Source organism: Rhizophagus irregularis, chromosome 6 (assembly GCF_026210795.1).
Source record: "Rhizophagus irregularis chromosome 6, complete sequence".
Classification (NCBI taxonomy): Eukaryota; Fungi; Glomeromycota; class Glomeromycetes; order Glomerales; family Glomeraceae; genus Rhizophagus; species Rhizophagus irregularis.
The window spans coordinates 3978301-3999635 of record NC_089434.1 but is presented as its reverse complement, the minus strand read 5'-3'; the positions used below and the strand labels follow the sequence as shown (position 1 = coordinate 3999635).

At 26.2% G+C, this 21335-nt stretch overlaps 4 protein-coding genes across 4 annotated transcripts; 2 read left to right on the top strand and 2 right to left on the bottom strand.

Moving 5' to 3' along the window:
• Positions 1–1128: 1128 nt before the first annotated feature.
• On the bottom strand, positions 1129–7157 carry OCT59_026583 (uncharacterized protein; the record flags this gene model as incomplete). Its single annotated transcript, XM_066143255.1, has 7 exons — positions 1129–3722; positions 4077–4262; positions 4425–6002; positions 6090–6450; positions 6533–6699; positions 6792–6864; positions 6933–7157. 7 exons carry the CDS (start codon positions 7155–7157, stop codon positions 1129–1131), a joined length of 5184 nt encoding a protein of 1727 aa, XP_065992791.1.
• A 6353-nt stretch (positions 7158–13510) lies between these two features.
• On the top strand, positions 13511–14337 carry OCT59_026582 (uncharacterized protein; the record flags this gene model as incomplete). Its single annotated transcript, XM_025330738.1, has 2 exons — positions 13511–13958; positions 14045–14337. 2 exons carry the CDS (start codon positions 13511–13513, stop codon positions 14335–14337), a joined length of 741 nt encoding a protein of 246 aa, XP_025169867.1.
• Positions 14338–15101: 764 nt separating this feature from the next.
• OCT59_026581 (uncharacterized protein) lies at positions 15102–17563 on the bottom strand (the record flags this gene model as incomplete). The annotated part of the gene is made up of 7 exons (XM_066143254.1): positions 15102–15121; positions 15201–15265; positions 15335–15377; positions 15446–15539; positions 15945–16068; positions 16142–16344; positions 16433–17563. 7 exons carry the CDS (start codon positions 17561–17563, stop codon positions 15102–15104), a joined length of 1680 nt encoding a protein of 559 aa, XP_065992790.1.
• Positions 17564–20503: 2940 nt separating this feature from the next.
• On the top strand, positions 20504–20836 carry OCT59_026580 (uncharacterized protein; the record flags this gene model as incomplete). The annotated part of the gene is made up of 1 exon (XM_066143253.1): positions 20504–20836. The coding sequence occupies one exon, from the start codon at positions 20504–20506 to the stop codon at positions 20834–20836; it is 333 nt and encodes a 110-aa protein (XP_065992789.1).
• Positions 20837–21335: the final 499 nt, after the last annotated feature.

Genomic DNA, 21335 nt, shown 5'->3' with positions numbered 1-21335 from the left:
AATCACATCGCTTCATCAATCAAATAACTTTTTTATTAAACGAAATTTTGATAGTACGCAGTGAAATTCGATAAAATGGAACCATCCGTTCCATTAGTAAAATTTGTCAAAACCCGTTACATCAAGATTTCTGGTAAATTAAGTATAAGTACTACAAACTTTATATGTAACATTTGTCTTTTAAAGTCCAATAGTATAAAAATTAATCACATTTTTTATATAATGATTTATTTTAGCAGAATACTAACGTATCTTTTTTGTATCTGAATTTTGAGACATCTTACATATTTTGAAAGGGTATCGATAATAAATTGTTAGTAACTAGTATGCGCTAAATTTTTTATTTCTTTGATCAAAGTGCTTTTTTTTATTTAACACCACTACTCAACCATACATTACTATATAATATTTGTATAAAATGTTCTGGACAATATGCTTTAATCCATTCACCTCTTTCCGGTACGAAGTATGAAATTAATGCATCTTTAATCATTTTTTACTAATGTAGTCGTGATAACTTGTATTACATCCAGCTCTTTTACATAAAACCTTACATCATTTTGGAATAATAAAACTAATGGTCTTGGAATAATTAAGGATGTTACGTCGAGAATCTCAATGGGAGGAATTCTGCCGAGTAAAGGTCCTCCTTCATGTTCGTCACAGAGATATCAAGCAGCTGACCGAAAATGGCGAAATTGGACGGTCAACACTGTATGATTGCTTCATCAAAGAGATTACTTGGACCAGCCACAGATAAATCGCTGAAGAGTAGGAATAATAGACAATTTAAGAAAACCATTTATTTTACAAACTTACCATTTATGTAACAACTAACATATACAAAAGTTTGAAGATAATGTAAATTTATTTTTTTAATTCAGTAAATTTGGTAAGCGATATAAATTACTGTAGTACTTGTAAATTATTTAGTCCTTAAATTGATCATTTCAATGTCAAAGTAGAGATTGCATTAAATAGAATTCTGGTATTATATTTATTATATTCTGCATTCAGATTTATTATAATAAGCAAAATTAATGAATAAGTTGATTACATAAAATAATATATATTTTAAGAAGAGGGAGCTAATTTATTATTGACTTCTACTAAAGTTGGATATTTTTATTATTTATGAATATTATATAGTAATGAATTTAAGCTTTTTTCAACTTCTTGACATCCATTTTCTATAGCTTTTTTATACCAATAATTAGCATTTTCTATATTTGTTTCAATTCCTTTACCTTTTTCATAAAAGGATGCAAGGCTTAATTGAGCATTAATATTTCCTCCTTTTGCAGCCATTCTATAATATTTAAATGCCTTTTCTTCATTAATTTCAACTTCTTCCCCATAATTATATAAATATCCAATTTTATATTGAGCATCTATAAATCCTTGATCAGCAGATTTTTTATAAAACTCAAATGCCCTCCTTTCATCAAAACCAACGCCTTTTCCTAATTCATAACACTCACCTAATTTATATAATGCATATTTATTGTCATATTCTGCAGCTTTGTGGTACCAATAATTAATTTTACTGATTTCATCTAAATTATTTATTAACTCATCATTATCATTATTAAGGTAATACTGTATAGTTCTACTGTTTTCTTTACCAGCCGCTTCGTTATATAGTTCAAATCCCTTTTCTTTATTAATTTCAGTCCCAATACCATTTATATAATAATATCCAAGTATAAACTTTGCTTCCGGAAATCTATTTTCAACTGATTTTTTGTAAAATTCAAAAGCCTTAAATTCATCCTTATTTACGCCAATTCCTAATTCGTAACATTTTCCTAATTCATATTGTGCATTTGAACTATCATTTTCTGCAGCTTTTTGATACCAATAAATGGATTTATCTAAATCTTTTTTTGTTCCATAACCATCACGATATAGGTGTCCCAAGAAACATTCTATGGTATCATCTCTACTATCAACTGCTTTTATACACAATTCAAACAATTTTTTATATATCTCATTTGCTTTTGCTTTGTCAACTTCGGTCCCAATACCTTTATAATAATGATATCCAAGGTTCAATTGGGCACCTAAATATCCTTTTTCAGCTGATTTTTTGCAATATTCAAAAGCTTTAATTTCATTTTTTTTGACATATATTCCATGCATATAGAAAACAGATATGTTAAACTGTGCTATTTCATGACCATTTTCTGCTGCTTTGTTAAACCAGTATATAGCTCTCTTATAATCCATCTCCGTACTGCAACCAAAATAATATAAACGACCAAAGCTCAATTGTACTTCGCTATTTCCATTTTCAGCTTCAATTTTATGTAATTCAAATACCTTTTTATATAGTTCAGAAGCTTTTACTTTGTCAATTTCAACTCCAATTCCTTTATCATAATAATATCCAAGTAGAAGTAGTGCTTCTAAGTATTCTTGATCGGCTGATTTTTTACAATATTCAAAAGCTTTAACATGATCTTTTTTGATTCCATTTCCAAGTCTATAATATAGGCCTAAATTATATTGTGCTACTTTATTACCATTTTCTGCCACAATTTTATATAATTCATATGCTTTTATAACGTTTATTTCTGTTCCAATCCCTAGATCATAACAATATCCAAGTTGAAAGTAAGCATCTAAATACTCTTGATTAGCTGACTTTTTATAATATTCAAAAGCTTTACCATTATCCTTTTCAACTCCTTTTCCAAGTCTATAACATTGACCTAAATTATATTGTGCAGATTTATTTCCATTTTCTGCTGCTTTATTATACCAATAAACAGCTTTTTCCAAATCTGTTTTTGTGCCATCCCCATTTTCATAAGATATTCCAAGCTCATTCTGTGCATTAGTTTGTCCTTTTTTGGCTGCAATTTTATATAATTCAAATGCTTTTGTTTTATTTACTTCAATTCCAATTCCAAATCTATAACAACGTCCAAGTTCATATTGTGCATCTGTATACTCTTGATCGGCTGATTTTTTATAATAATCAAAAGCTTTACCATTATTCTTTTCAACTCCTTTTCTGAGTCTATAACATTGACCTAAATTAAATTGTGCAAATTTATTTCCATTTTCTGCTGCTTTATTATACCAATAAACAGCTTTTTCCAAATCTGTTTCTGTGCCATCCCCGATTTCATAAATTGTTCCAAGCGCATTCTGTGCATTAGTTTGTCCTTTATCGCCTGCAATTTTATATAATTCAAAAGCTTTAACATTATCCTTATCAACTCCTTTTCCAAGTCTATAACATTGACCTAAATTATATTGTGCAGATTTATTACCATTTACTGCTGCTTTATTATACCAATAAACAGCTTTTTCCAAATCTGTTTCTGTGCCATCCCCGATTTCATAAAATATTCCAAGCTCATTCTGTGCATTATTTTGTCCTTTTTTGGCTGCAATTTTATATAATTCAAATGCTTTTGTTTTATTTACTTCAATTCCAATTCCGGAATAATAACATTCTCCAAGTTCATATTGTGCATCTGTATACTCTTGATCAGCCGATTTTTTATAATATTCAAAAGCTTTATCATTATCCTTTTCAACTCCTTTTCCAAGTCTATAACATTGACCTAAATTATATTGTGCAGATTTATTTCCATTTTCTGCTGCTTTATTATACCAATAAACGGCTTTTTCCAAATCAATTTCTGTGCCCTCCCCGATTTCATAAAACATTCCAAGCTCATTCTGTGTATCAGTTTGTCCTTTTTCGGCTGTTATTTTATATAATTCAAATGCTTTTGTCTTATTTACTTCAATTCCAATTCCAGAATAATAACAACGTCCGAGTTCATATTGTGCATCTGTATACTCTTGATCAGCCGATTTTTTATAATATTCAAAAGCTTTACCATTATCCTTTTCAACTCCTTTTCCAAGTCTATAACATTGACCCAAAATATATTGTGCTATTTTATCGCCATTTTCTGCAATTATTTTAAATAATTCACATGCTTTTGTAATATTTGCCATTGTACCAATACCTTGAATATAACAATATCCAAGTAGTAATTGTGCATCTGTATACTCTTGATCGGCTGATTTTTTATAATATTCAAAAGCTATACCATTATCCTTATCAACTCCTTTTCCAAGTCTATAACATTGACCTAAATTATATTGTGCAGATTTATCACCATTTACTGCTGCTTTATTATACCAAAAAACAGCTTTTTCCAAATCTGTTTCTGTGCAATCCCCGATTTCATAAAACATTCCAAGCTCATTCTGTGCATTAGTTTGTCCTTTTTCGGCTGTTATTTTATATAATTCGAATGCTTTTGTTTTATTTACTTCAGTTCCAATTCCAAATTTGTAACAAAGTCCAAGTTCATATTGTGCATTTATATATCCTTGTTCAGCTGATTTTTGAAATAATTTAAAGGCTTTTCTTTTATTTTGTTCTACTCCTTTACCATCCTTATAACATTGACCTAAATTGTATTGTGCTACTTCATATCCACTATCTGTTGCTTTTTTGTACCAATAAAAAGCTTTCTCTAGATTTTTTTCTGTAACTTCCCCATTTTCATATAAAATTCCAAGATTGCATTGTGCAACGTTGTGTTCTTTTTTAGCGGCAATCTTATATAATTCAAATGCTGTTACTTTATTAATATCAATTCCAATCCCTTTATCATAAAAATCTCCAAGTTGAAATAGTGCATCTTTATAACCTTGTTCGGCTGATTTTTGATATAATTTAAAAGAAGTTCTTATATTTGTTTCTACTCCTTTACCATTTCTATAACAATTACCTAAATTATATTGTGCAAGTTTATTTCCATTTTCTGCCGCCTTTTGAAAGTAATAAATTGCTTTTTTAAACTTTTCTCCATTATAATTATTCATTCCAATTTGCCTTAGTCTTTCAAAATATATTGTTTTATGAATCTTAATTTCTATATTTTTATTTTTTTTAATAGATTTTTTATTATAATTTTGTTCAAGAATATGTTTTGCAATGATATTTCCATTACTGGCTGCTTTCTCATACCAGTAACAAGCTTGAAATTTATCGATAATATTTATTCCAACTCCATAATAAAAACAATTTCCAAGTTGAATTTGAGCATCTGTAATTTCTTTTTCTGATAATATTGTGTAATACTTCAATGCTTTAGATTCATCTTTTTCTATTCCTTTTCCTAATCTATAACAATTTGCAAGATAAAGCTTTGCAGTTGTATTTCCATTGTTGGCTGCTTTTTGATACCATTCAATAAATTTATTATTATTATTCTCAGTACTAATATTAAATTCATAACAATATCCTAAATAAAATTGTCCTATAATACTTTCATTTTCTGCAGCTTTTTGATACCACTTGAATGCTAAATCTTTATTTTGTTCAGTTCCATATCCATCATTATAACATTTAGCAAGATAAACTTGAGCTATTGAATAATTATCATCTGCAGCTTTTAAAAATAATTCAAATACCTTAATGCTATTATTTTCTTCTATTCCAATATCATAATAATAAAATAATCCAAAAAACCAAATATATTTTGGTTTATCCTGATTTTCTGTAAGCCAGTTCACAAGATTATTTGTAATTTGATTTAATTGTAGTATTTTTTGATTAATTAATTCTTGAATTTGATCAAAAGTATGACCTGCATCATGCTTTTTAATAATAACTGCAATTAATTCATCAACAATCATATGATTGATATTATTTTTAAATGTTGAATCAAATGAATTTCTTGATTGTGTTTGAATAAGCAGATCCACTATACTTGATTTAATGGATGATTGATCTTGTAAGATAGAACTATTTTCATAATTACTTATATTATTTAATATATCGTCCAGTATCAAATCATCATTTATATCCAAAGATTTTTGTAATAAACTAGTATTTTCTCTTTCCTCAATAATATCGTTATAGTTATTAACTACATGATATTGATCAGGAAAAGTTAATGACTTAAGAATTAAAACAACATCTTTTATATTTGGACGTTCATTTGGCTCATGTTTCCAACATTCTTATTAAAATGTATAGATAAATTAATATTATTATTAATTGACATTTATTAATTGACATTTATAAAAAAATAAAAAACTATAATTACCTGTATATAGATCACTATATTTAATAGGAGTTCCTTCAATAATTTTCTCTCGCGCTCCCCCTTGTATAGCTAAGACCAAACTTATATCATATTCCACATTCTCTGCATAAAATGGTCGACGACCACTTGAGATTTGCCATATCAAAACTCCTACACTATATACATCAGATTTTTTATTTAACTTATAATTTTCATCACCTTCATTACAATTATTATATTTTTTATTATTAAAACTTTTTGGGTCCACATATGGCACAACACCAAACATTCCTGACATGTTGCTTGATTCAGCAATTTTTTTTGATAGTCCAAAATCTGCTATCTTAATACTTTTCTGACGTATAAGTATGTTGCTTGCATGCTTTAATTGAATAAAAGCTTACATTAATTTTGAATTATCTTATAAATCAAATCGAATAATTTAAAAAAATCTGATACATTACCAAATCACGATGAATAATATCATAATTATGAATATATTCTACAGCACTTGCTAATTGGAATGCTAATTGAAATTTATCATCCCAATTAAGTTCATTAAAGTGGTTATTTAAGTAAGTTTTTAATGTACCACCATCGGCGTATTCCAAAACTAGGGAATATTTTTTCTCTGAATATTTACGTACAAAAGTGATGATTATATCGAAATACCGTATTAATAAAAAAATAACATTTAAAAATATATTATATACTAAAGCTTACCAGCTTCTATTCTCGTAATGCCACAGAGTCCTAAAATATTTTCATGAAAATCCACTCTTTTTTGTAATTTTATCTATGTAAGAAGTTGAATATTTAATTAAAAATTCATATAAATTTTAAGTCTTTTTATAAATTGTATACCTCATTAATAACTTCTTTTAGCGTAGTTTTATCAAGATTGAAAGTTTTTAAAGCAAAAAGATTTTCAGTATTTTTCCAATTAGCACGAACCACAATTCCATATGAACCACTTCCTATCGGACATAAATTATTGAATTCCGAATATTCATAATAATTGAAATATTCGTTAGCAATCGATTTTTCTAACCAATCGATGCAATCACTTGATTTCTTAATGTCAGACATTACTAAGAATATTTTATACTTTGCTTTTTTAGTCTTGGAGTATAAAGAATTTGACGTTTATAAGTTAATGATCGGCGAAATTTAAATTGCACATTTGTTACATAACAAACTGGTACTACATTAGTGCTACTACTCCACTCGTACTATACTTGCCGCCCATTTAAAATCCCCTCCCATCCCCTCCCATCCCCTCCCCTCCCATATCCTATGACGCGCCGTACTGATCAAAAATCCAGGGTGTTCACCCTGGATGCATCCAGGGTAGCTACCCGGGATGTATCCAGGATTTACCCTGGATCATCAAACGCCGTACTGTTCAAAAATCCAGGATTTACCCTGGATGCATCCAGGGTGATCACCCGGGATTTTTGAACATTTACCCTGGATGCAAATTTTACCCTGGATGATCATTGAATTTCTACACCAGTTGTTACATATTATCGGTCACGTGATATATCACATTTGTCGTTAAAACTTCAAATTGAAATATCTCAGCCAATAAGAATTCAATTTTTATGATATTATCACCCTTAAGCAAGATGAGGCCAATGAGATATAAATTATCAGTTTCTAATATACATTATTTTTATTATTAAAAAAAGGTAAAAAAAATTTCCATAAGATTTTGTTATATCTATTGGCATTAAAAAAAAATTGGAAAATTTTATTTATGATACAATATTTGTCTTATATATTATACAATCATTAGAAAAAAAATTTAAAAAAAGATCTATAGTGATCTATTAATATTATTAAAAAATAAATCAAAAAATTTTATTTATGCAATATCTGTCTTATGTATTATATCGACTGTTATCATTAGAAAATAAAAAAACTTTTAAAAAAATTCAGATTTTGTTATATCTATAGCGATCTATTGGAAAATTTTGTTTATACATGTATACCAATCTATTGTTACGATTAGAAAAAAATTTTAAAAAAAAATTCTGAAAGATCTTTAATGAACTATTGGCATTATTAAAAAAAAATCAGAAAATTTTATTTACACAATATCTGTCCTATGTATTATAAAAAAAAAAATTTTTAAAAAAAATTCTGAAAGATTTTATTATATTTATCTATTGGCATTATTAAAAAAAAAAATCAGAGAATTTTATTTATACAATATCAGTTATATGTATTATACAACTTATTGTTATTATTAGAAAAAAAAATTAAAAAAAAAATTTCTGTAAGATTTTGTTAGGTTTATTGAAAAAAAAAATTTAAAAAAAAAATCCCGAAAGATCCATAACAATCTATTGTTATTATTAAAAAAAATTGAAAAGTTTTATTTATACAATATCTGCCTTATTTATTATTATACGATCTATTGTTATTAGAAAAAAAAATTTAGAAAAAATTTTTGAAATATTCTATTATATCTATAACGATCTATTAGCATTATTATAAAAAAAAAAATTGGAAAATTTTATTTATACAATATTATCTCACGTATTATACCTATTATTAGAAAAAAAAAATTTAAAGAAAGATCTATAGCGATCTATTGGCATTATTAAAAAAATAAATCAGAAAATTTTATTAGAAAAAAAATTTAGAAAAAATGTCTGAAAGATTTTGTTATATCTATTGACATTATTAGAAAATTTTATTTCCTTATTTATTATTATACGAATCTATTGTTATTAGAAAAAAAAATTTAGAAAAAATTTCTGAAATATTTTATTGTATCTATAACGATCTATTGGCGTTATTAAAAAAATGTTTCGCTATCTTTTTTATCAATAATAATATAAAAAAATGTTGTGAAACATTTTTATATTAAAATACTTAAACACTTAAAATTTTTTATATTATTATTGATAAAAAACGTTGCGAAACGTTTTTTTTTCTAAGTATAAACGTTTTTTTTAAAGTGTTTCAATATAAAAAAACGTTTCGCAACATTTTCTTATATTATTATTAATAAAAAATGTTGCAAAACGTTTTTTTAAGTGTTTTAATATAAAAAAACGTTTCTTAATATATTTTTATATTATTATTAATAAAAAATGTTGCAAAACATTTTTTTTAAGTGTTTTAATATAAAAAAACATCCTGCAACATTTTCTTACATTATTATTGATAAAAAACGTTGCGAAACGTTTTTTTCTAAGTATTTAATATAAAAAAATGTTTCGTAACATTTTTTATATTATTATTGATAAAAAACGTTGCAAAACGTTTTTTTCTAAGTGTTTTAATATAAAAAAACGTTTCTTAACACATTTTTATATTATTATTAATAAAAAACGTTTGCGAAACGTTTTTTTCTAAGTGTTTTAATATAAAAAAATGTTTCGTAACATTTTTTATATTATTATTGATAAAAAACGTTGCGAAACGTTTTTTTCTAAGTGCTTTAATATAAAAAAATGTTTTGTACCATTTTTTTATATTATTATTGATAAAAAAACGTTGCAAAACGTTTTTTCTAAGTGTTTTAATATATAAAAAACATCTTGCAAATATTTTTTTATATTATTATTGATGAAAAGCGTTGTACAAAATATTGCTTGAGTTATCCTATAAACTAATAATTAGAAACCAATAATTTATATCTTATTGGCTTCATTTTTGCTTAGATGAATCTAATGGTGATATAAGAATGATGATATCACAAAAATTGAATCCTCATTGGCTAAGACGAGCAATGTGATATATCACGTGACAGATAATATGTAACGACTCGTGTAGAGATTTACCGATCAGATTTTAATGAAATTTATATCATTGGATTTGTCTCGATGCAAGGAATTTAATGGCAGTGAAATTATATTCCCAACATTAATATTGACTAAGTTATTATAAAAAATGTATTTTATAATATATATTATTAAATAACATGTATAAAGCAAGCAATAATTGGTTACTTTTAATATAAAAAGTTTTTAAAATATATTTATTCAATTTATTATTTTATATTTTTTATTACAATTTAACTTTGAATTAACTTAAACCTATCTATTAACTCATCAAAAAAAGTTTGATTATTTATTTCTAATATATATAATTTGATAGATATTATTATTATTGCATAAATATTTAATAAAATAATATTTACAAACCAGGAATTAATTTACTGTTAATCTAAAAAAACAATATCAGCAGATATCATCAAAATTATTAATTCAAATAAAATAATCAATATAATTATTACTGAATACTAACTGCTAACATGTTACTTTCAAATAATATATAGTATAAAAATACATTTTTTATAATAAATCAGTCAATATTAATTTTAGAAATATGATTTCACTACCATTTAATTCCTTGCATCAAGACGAATCCAAAGATATAAATTTCATTAAAATCTGATCAGTAAATCTCTTAAAAATTGGGTTTGTAGGATAAGGATTTAAACCTTTATAATTTGTAATTCCGGCCGGAGTTAAAATATAAACTTCGTAAATCTGTTCGGGATCTTAATTTTGCTCATATTCTGGTAATGGATGCAATGCTGGCCAGAATTATATGATCGGCGTAAAAATATCCTTTTTTGGAATACTTGTGAAACCAAAATCTCTCGATTTTTGCGGGAAGCAAAATTTCCTTTTTTGGAAATTTGTGTAACGTCACGTGATAATTGACCAATGAGATTATTTGGGATAAGGGATGGGATAAGGGATATGGGATATGGGATATGGGTGGGATTGGGATTTGGGATTGGGATGGGATAGAGGATTCTCCCATCCCATTTAATATGGGTGGCAAGTATAACTCGTACTATTGTTACGATAAAAAAATTATGTTTCGAAATCACGTGATAAAACGGCTGATCAATGAATAACCGGGATGATTATCGTCACAATCGTCACATAACGGGAAGATCAATGTTCGAGTATTAAATATATTAAATAAAATAAATATGACACATATGGCACATTTCAAACATTTTAAACATTTTTAGTTTAGTGTTTTTGCATATATATAGACGCGTTTATTTTTGATGTATATTAGACAGATACCAAGATACCAAGTGATATTACCAATATTAATAAAAAACGATTTGATAAATAAAGATTTATTAATAGTTTGTTGGTTATCTCATTGTTATTTGTTGTCATATACACTTAACCTGTTATTTTGTTGTCATAATCCTTTATTTGTGTCTGATTGTATATATTATTTGGAGAGCAATACTTTATTCACATCTGATCGGATTTGAAGTTAATTTGGTCAATTGTAATTTAAAGTTAAATTGTGTTTATTTAACCTTGCGTTAATAATCGTTATATTTAATTACACACATAAACTTTTGCCTACCCTAATTAATTTTTCGTTTATATTTATAAACATTAAAGAACTAATAAAAACACTATATTTGATTGACTTAAGGAAAGTTAACAAAGGCAATGAAAGAATAAATTAGAGGAAAGTCAACAAAGTAATGAAAAAAATGAAAAAAGAATTTGTCATAAAATTTTTCAAACTCAACTGCGCCACCCATTAATATTATGTGAGCACATCACTGATATAATCACATGATTAATAGTAATGAGTCTCTGCTGACAATTTTTTATAGTGACTATAACAAAATTCGTAATTACATTATATTTCATTTATTCACTCTTACCTTTCTCTCACTTCCCTTCCTTTCTTTTTCTCTCGTTCTCCCCTTTCTTTCTTATTCTTTCCGTTCCTTCACTTCTCTCTCACTCATTATTTCCAGTGAAGTAACCAAATAAACTTATCTTTCTCTTCTTTTATTCCACATTGTAGTTTTTATAATTTATTATCTATATTTATGATATATTGCTGAGTTAATATTTTCTTCCTCACACACACTCCTTTCCCTTGAGCTAGCTGGAGTTTAAATCTTCTCTCACATGGCAGGACCATGATACCTTGTTATAATGAAATATAACTTCCGTTTATAATTGAAATTTGAAATTTCGGAAAGATTTACACCGCATAGGTTTCTAAAAAAGGAAGTTTGGGAATACAAATATGTCGATAATTTCTTTTTAATGCGGCGTAGATCTTTTCTTTTTACATTTAGAACATTTTCAAAATTCGATTTTTTTTATTTTCGAAATTTTGACGCCTTTTTTTCAAACGATAAACAATAAAAATCACACGGAGTAGTGATCATGAAATTATCTTCCTTAAATAAATTCAGGTTAGGTGAAACAGTATTTATGAAGATCTTTGCAATTTTAGTAATTTTAGTTCAAATATTTCCTAAAAATTCTATCAACTAAATGATTTTCAACGTAGATCATAATGGCTCGTCACTAAGTAATGATTATCCAGTTCTAATTATCTCCTTTTTTTAGTTCCTTGTCGAGGATTACCTATGCGTAATTATTTTAAATGTATAGAATATCACGGCTATTTGCATAAATTAATTTTGACAAAAACTATTTATTTAATTTAACTTCAAATTCAACTTTGATTTTAAGTAAGAATGGCAAATGTTATATGACGTCATTATTTGGAATCGACTAAGTGGAAAGATCTTTTTTCCCAAAGACTGCATATCAAAAGTTTACAGCTTACATCATTGTGTGTTTAAAATCTGTCATTAGTATTTGAATGATACATGATTAATAAGATATTCGGCTGTTGGTATTTTTATCATTATCAAGATCCAAACATCTTTCCATTATTTTAAAAAATCTCTTCTCTGTATAAAAATCAAAAATAGTAGTAAGTACCCATAAATATTGTATTGTCAACTTGATCTATACTGTTAAAAGCCACATAAAAGTAAAGTATCACTATTATGAATTTCATGTGCAATAAATTATCAAGGTTTATGGCTTTATGCTGTACATAAACGGTATAGTTAGTATAGTTATAAATATCTTTATATCTAATGTAATTAACTGAATTGATTCCATTAGAAAAGTACCAAATGTAGAAATTGTTTATATGGAATGATTTATATGAAATCGACCAACTTTTTTCGTTTATCATCCAATATGACTAAGATAATGATTATCTTTTTATTTCAACAAAAACGGATTTATGTATTATAAATGCACGCCTCTCTTTTAACCTGATTTTTGCAAATAATAACATGTTAATCTGAGAATTTTCAATTAAAATCATTATACAGTTTATGCGAATAATTCATGCATTTGTTCTCCTCTTAATAAAATTTCTAATTATGGCTAAATCATATTGATTATGATAATTGTAGCTGACTTTTTGTACGTTGTTTTCTTGCTTCAATTTCTATTTTTAATTTTTCTTTTTTTTTTTTGACGGAAACTTTTATAGTATTGATTTCTATAACATCCTGAATAAATATAAATATTCATCAAATTTTCTCATTCCTAAACATCCACCTTTTTGTTATTCCAAAATATTCCATTTATAAAAATAATTTTTAATCAAAAATGAAATTTCTTATTTTTTTCGTTGCCTTATTAATTGTCAATGTTAACGCTAAATTAACGTGTGAAGAACGTTTTGGTGTTTCCCATTGTAATGAATGTCAAAATGAAGTCTGGGATTATGGAAGAGATCCTTTAGGATGTGGTTTCTTCAGTAGCTTATTTAGTGAAATAGAATATAGTTCATTTTTTTTAAAGTATAATTTAACTGTCTATAATGAAATCGTTAAAAACTCATGTTCAGCTGACTTCTCATGCAGTTACGATGAGGGTAAAAAAATGTGGAAAAAAATTGAGGAAAAATGTGCCAATGAATTAACAATTTACATTGATTGGAGCGCAAATCCTTCGTTACTTGATCATACTGTTGTCTCCTCTTACGCTACTATATTTTCCTATTATTCTGCCGTACCTGAACATAATTCTATATGTCATAAAACCTCGAGTGGTGGTAAGTTCAAAATTTACAATTTAATAAATTTGTTTTTTTTTTAAAAAAAAAGGTATTATTTATTTAAAAATTTAATATAATTTTAGAATTATGCGGTATTGAAGTTATTAAACCATTAGTTGATTGGTTAAAGCAAGAAATTCCTGAAGGAAATGTACAATTTTCATATAATCAACAATACGTTTATAAGAAAGATGGAACTCGTATTCAAGTTCCTATGGAATTGATGGGTCATTGTGGGGAATGTGGCAAGAATATGATTAAAGAATATAAAACTTGGATGGATAAATTTGCAGTACCGGACGTGATTTTAAAAAATGTCTTTGATAATGATTTAGAAGCACTTCAAGGTCGCTTTTCTTGCCCATTAATATTCTAATTTCATTATTTTATCATATGTAAGGTACAATGTATAATATATATATTTTGGTAAAAGTTTGTTAACAATGTTTGAGCGTTGACTAAAAAAAACAGAATAAATAGTATCACATGATTTAATTGTTAAAAATTTCTCACGTTCAGTTCATAGACAATTGATGATGTAATAGTACTTTATTATTTAATAAATCGTTATAAATCTTCTTGAGTATGGTATTCAACTAATTCAAGAATTTATTTTCGCTGCACGCAATCTAAATGTGTAGAACACGTGACAAAATGATCTTGCTGCGCCAAAAATGTAGCGCATGACTTGCGCATTATCATTACTATCAGGAGTTTTAACGTATAACCAGTCAAACGTGGTTTCATTATAAAGTGTGACGCTAGATATTAATTTTTGAATTAGTTGGCCGTGCTTTTGCTGCGCCACGTTATTAAGAATTTTGATTTTACTATAAAAGATTTATCAAAATACCGTGAATACTGAAGCAAAAAGTGTTTCGGCTTTAAAGTTTATTAAATATAAAAATAAATATTTTATACATCCTATTTTTATGTTTTGTAAGTAATATTAATATCCAATTATCGTTATACATGTTTAATGATATCTCTTAAATAATAAAGTATCGCATAGCGTACATGAAAAATACAAAAAAAAAATAAAATAAATTATATACAAAGTATATTTATTCCTAAGATTCATATTTCATCATTTTCGTTTACACTTAACGGCCTTGGAGAGAAAACTTTTATTAAGTGGATTTAATTTTTAATGTGCTTTCCTATTTTTTTAAATTAAAAATATATAATTAAATAAATATAAACTCAATATTGATAACATATAGTCAAATTAATATATACCACTATTTCCATAAGAATTGATTTCTAATTCTTCAATATTTCTCTTTGTTCCGAGTATGTTTGAGCTAATAGTATTCAAATCGTTTGAATTTAAGTTATGTAATGATGGACCAAAAATTTTAAACCTTAAATACCTTTTAATATCTATGTCAAACTCTAGTTCTATTGAATTATAATCTATAAAAGAAAATTTGATATATTAATCTAAGGACTTAATCACATCTATTTTACCTATTATTGCATACCTTTTGAATTTGAAAAAATTGATGAACAACTAGAAATAAAAGATTTTAATGATCTGCTTGTATAGATAGCACTTGGATGAGTTTTTCCATTAAACTTAAAACCAAGTTTCTTCAATTTTATTAACTCTTTTCTTTTTATTTCAGCTTGTTTGAATATTCCTATACTTTTATTTTTAAAAAACCATTTACCAAAAGTTTTACGAATTTCCGTTATAAGTGGTCTTTTTGTGGGATCAGAATCCCAACATCTTTTCATTAATTTTGCGTAACATTCAGGTGTATCTTTTGTAATTTCGGGACGTTCTCCATCAAGAATTTTATAAATCAGATTAATATCATGCCCAACATTAGCAAAAGGTTTACAACCCGTTGTAAGTTCCCACATAATCATACCCATGCAGTAAATATCAGATTCTTTAGAAAATGCAGACCCTTTAAATATTTCTGGTGCAACATATGGTATCACTCCATATATTTCATTGTTTGATTGTGCACTTACAGGTTGTGATAATCCTAGATCTCCAATTTGCCATTGATGTCTTTTTCCATTTGATAAATTGGATAATATGTTTCCACTATGAAAATCTCGATGTATAAATTCTGAATTATGAATAGTTTCAAGTCTAAAATAAGAAAATTAATCAATATATTAGAAATTATTATAAATAAATACAATGAGAATACTAATATAAATACCCTTCTGAAATTTGCCATAAAATAGCTAATTTTTGTTTATCCCATGTAATTTCTGTAAATTTCTCTCGTAAAATATTATGTAAATCTCCTTCTGATGCATATTGCATAACTAAGATATAATCACCAAATTTAGGATCTTTTGTAAAACCATACGTTTTAACAATATGATGCTTAACTTGATAGCAATATTGATTTGATTTTAACTATAATTTTGAGAGTAAAAAGGTTAAAATCAAACTATTTTATTTTGTGATCATAATAAATAATTTAAATACAATTTACTGTATTTACCTCATTTAAAAAATATTTACTAATTCCTTGAGAATTATTAAATTTTTTTAATATGACAGTTTCATTATTTCTTCTCTTCCTTGACTTTACATGATGAACTTCAATATTATTAATATTATTTATTGAACCATCTAACCAAGTCGCTTGATATATAATACCAAATCCTCCCTTTGCTATTTCTTTTACATTTGTAAATTGAGAATATGGTATCCATTCCATCAATATTTCTGCCTTATTATTACGAAAAGTACTATAAATTGTATTAAATAAGAATTCTGGAGTATAATATTTGTCAATATTTTTTATCTCGTCAGTAAATTTAGTTATTTCCAATCGATTGTGAATTTCAAGTCTTAAATTAACAAAAAAATCATCTAAATCGCTATTTCCGCTTCTATCAAAAATTATTGATGATACTCTTTTACACTTTTTACATTGTGATTGATTTGTAACGCCAAAAATAACATTTGTTGTTAAACAATATCTACATCCAGTATAAAATATAAGACAATTTCCACAATACTTTTGACAATCTGATGTAAATTTTAATTCTAAATAACAAGCTTTACAATAAGGTAACCTATGCCACCATGGTAAGTAAATAATTGGTATAGGTTTTTTAGTCAAAGTTGATTCTGTATATTCGGAAGAAATTAGATAACAATCTGAACATAATGTAAAATTGTCAAAATCGTTACATGTTTTATGGAATGCCTTTCCACATAATTTACAATTTTTTTCACTATTAATCACATTATTGATTAAATTATCATCCTTATTTCCATAATAACTACCGATTATTTGTTTAAAGCATAATATTTCTAAGCAATTTCTACAGCATTCTTGAATATTTTGTGGTTCTTTTGTCATACTTATTTCATGCTCATTACATTCTAAGTTCCTTGTAAATATATACACATCTAAATATATATTTTTATCAGTTATATTAGTAAGGTAACATAATAAACATTTTTTGCAGTATTTTTGATATTTGATTGATGTCCCAGTATAAATATCACCGCAACGAATACAATTTGAATCATAATAATTTAATGGAATAAATGAAATCGGCACAGGACTAGATTTTAATTTTGGCGTCGGATCAAAAGAATCATCATTTGTAAGCTCCATTTTATCATATTATATATAAGTAAGTACTGATAAATAATTGGAAATTTTCACAACATATATATAGTTTTTTTCGACGATTCATTATTTCGGAAATTTAAAAGATAGAACTTTCTAAAAAGTATTTCTATGGAATTTCAGAAAGTTCGTATGTTATTTGGAAGTACTTTATCGAAGGGTAAACCCGTTAGCCTTGTGATAATCACTTAATTAGTAAATACGTTACCCGTCTTAAAATTTAATGTAACTATTTTATTTATGTTTTTACAAAACCATTTGACTAAACAAGGTTAAATGTTATATTCTAAATTAGTAACTATCGACAGTCACGAGGAATGGCGCAAACAAATGACCTGTTATGTTGATGTCGATCATTTATGATTTTTCGATTCCACAAGTGTGTAACTTTTCTAATTTTTTTATTCGTACCAAATGTTCTTCAGTTTATTACTTTATAAACTTTAAACGTTAACGTTCCAGTCAGTTTAAGAAGATCTCGCTATTAAGGTTATCATTATTTATAAATAGGATAATAAGACTTTTTTTAAAACTTTTTTTATATGTAAAATTTTTTTGGAATATTTGTTATTTTCTGAATTCTTCCTGTATGATAATTGTAAAATGTATTTGAATCATCATTCCCAAATATATTTCCGGTTAAGTTATTAAAGTGAAACAAAATGATTCATAATTTATTTTTCAAACAATAATGATACTGAACTTGAGTAGAAAAGAAGTGAAGGGAAGGAAAATGAAACAAAATCTTGCAATTGAGATCACTATAACTGTAGAACATTGTGTAACTCAATATATTTAAGATCAATAGCTTATAACATATTGACGTTTAATTGAGTTTATTAGACATAATTTAATTACGGAACATTATATAAGGTTGAAAAAAGTTATCGGCCTTCTATAAATAGGTTTTTTTTTTCAAAAAAAATAAATAAATAAATAAATAAAAATAAATAAAATAATAATATTCCTATTCAAAAATTTGCTGATGTGGTAAAAGCGGAACATTTTCGATAATTTCCAGAAATTTCTTATGTAAGATTCAATGCCACTACACGGAATTCGGACTAAGTTTGAAAAATCCGTCTAGACCACATGATGTTGGAAAGAAATAAGATGAACGTGGAAGCAAATCCATCATAGAATAAAAATTTATAAGATTATTATAATGAAAATAACTATAGTTATCAAGAAAAGTGACTATGATAAATATTTAACTCACCTAGTTAGGACCTCTACCTATTTGCCAAAATCTGAAACATCGTTTGTTTATGCCATATCGCAGCGTACTTGGATTTAAATTTCTTGTTTTTTAAAAAAATGATCGATGATTATTAATAAGAAATATTTTGTAAGCAATGTTATATACTAGGAAAAAGGAAACCGTGGGAGAGTCCGAAGCAATAAAAGTATCACAAAAAAAGAAGTATTACTAGTTGAGGACGATAATCAGGATCACTTTTTTTAAAAAAAAGTTTATTTAATTCGAATTAACGACTTTCACTTTGGGGAATCATGGAGGTCAAACTGAACGCTTCTCTTCGGCTATTTTCTCATGTAACCTACACGGGGTGTTCATACATATATCACGTGACTTTATTAAAAAGTTATGTAAAAATAAATTTTAATAAATATAATTTTAAAGAAACACGCGGTATGTGTATTTTTGTCTGTTCTGTAAGTTTACTTAAAGCGTCAAAGTTGATTTGAATGTCAATTTTGATTTATTTAACAAATTCTTTTTTTTCCTATTTTTTCGTTAAATTAATTCTGCCCAACATTAAATGATCAGCATAGAAAATTTACTTTTTTGGAAACCCGTGTTTGAACACTCCCACTCCGTGTACGAATAGAAATTGTCTATAAAATAATAGTTTTATTATTTAAGATGAATTGCTGTGTAAATTTTTTCTTTATATTTTTAGTCTATTAACAAATTTTTTAATTAAAATTTCTGATTAGATTGGATTTTTTGTGACTTGCTAAGGTGTTGAGCGATCAGCTGATCGTTGGCATAAGCCGCGAAGGCTTGCAGCTAAATTTTGTGGAAAATTATGGTACTGTGCAGGTATGAATAAAGAGATTATCATTATCACCTTTGTAACTATATTTAAACAAACTTTTATTATTAATAAAATTATATATATATAATATAACTGTGTAAGTTACCTTGCATTGTAGAAGTGGCATTGCATAATTTCTGATAAATATTTCATGATCCACATACCACCAATAATATCTTAATCTTGTAGCTTGTGTGGCTTTCTATTGCCGTCCGTCAAGTACATGGTGATGTACAACAATCAAACAAAACATCTAATTCTAAGCAACAATTTGGGCTTATAATAATTTCCGTTTCCTTGTTACTATAGACTATAACATGTATAAATATCTATCTCACATTTTTATTAATTAATCTTGATAATCTTTTTATCAAGAATAATAATAATGTCCAAATTATTAATCTTTGACCTCTTATATCATATTGTTAAAGAGTCGCATAATGATAGAAAGACTCTTCTTTCTTGCCTCTTAGTTAATAAAATTTGGTGTGAGATTGCTATCCATCCTATGGAGAAATCCTTGGATAATTTAAGTTTGTCAAATGAGAGATTTCTACTGAATTTACTTATTTTACATTTATCAGTTGAATCATGAAATAATTTAGATATTTATTTTTCATTTGATTCATACAAGAAACCTTTATTTAATTATATTAGTTTTTGTAAGCATTTAGATTTAGGTAGAATCAATGAGTTAGTTGTACGTTCTGGCGGGAATGTTTATTATTACAATGATATACCTTGGAACTTTAACCATCCAATACATCTTTTACCTGGATTCAAGTTTTTCCTATCAGATATTGAATTTCTCAGTTGCAGCACTAGTTTAGAACTTTAGATAAGAGTATTCTATCGATTAATAGGGATGTGTAAATATATTAGAGAATTGGAACTTCATATTAGTAAGAAAGACAACAATCATGGATTTATTAGGTTAATTGAACTTAACAGACTATTTAATATTAGTCTTTCAACAACAAGTTATTTTAGTGGAATGCATGACGAAGAATTTATTGAAACTCTTGAGTTAACTCTAATAAAATATGCAAGAACAATACAAAGTTTCAGTTTGACTACTAGTAGACCACCTAATACCACCGATTTCCTATCACACTTATTTAATTTAACAAGTTTGAAATCAAATGGCGAATTTTGTGTTAAGAATGGAATTGCTTTGAACACAAAAGAAAAAATTTAACTTAGTAATGAAGTATACAGAAACGAGAATTTTAATGTGAGATTAATAGAAATGAAAAATAATTTAGTATAGAGAATTGTTTAATTGAAATTAAATCATATAAATTTAATCAATTAATTAAAAAGAATATTGTGTTTAAGTTCCACGTTTTTAAAGGTAATGCATTACCACATATATATGTAATTAATTGTAGGAGTGAATGTAATAGTAACAAATGTCGCTGTGAGAAGGCAGGTGGAAATTTAGCAGTAGATTTTATAGTAAGCATTCGTGCCAAAATAAATGATTTTGATGATAGCATATGACAATTATTATGTTAAAAATGCATTGTTACTAATGCATTATGAATGAAATTAATAAAGGAATTGAATTTAAAGCAACTCTTTAGTAGTATTAATTGATTTTATTTATTGATAGAAGATATATTATTTAATTTTTCAAAATATTTATAAATTTTTACTCATTCTACTCTTAAATTATCCCATACTTTTGCTTTACA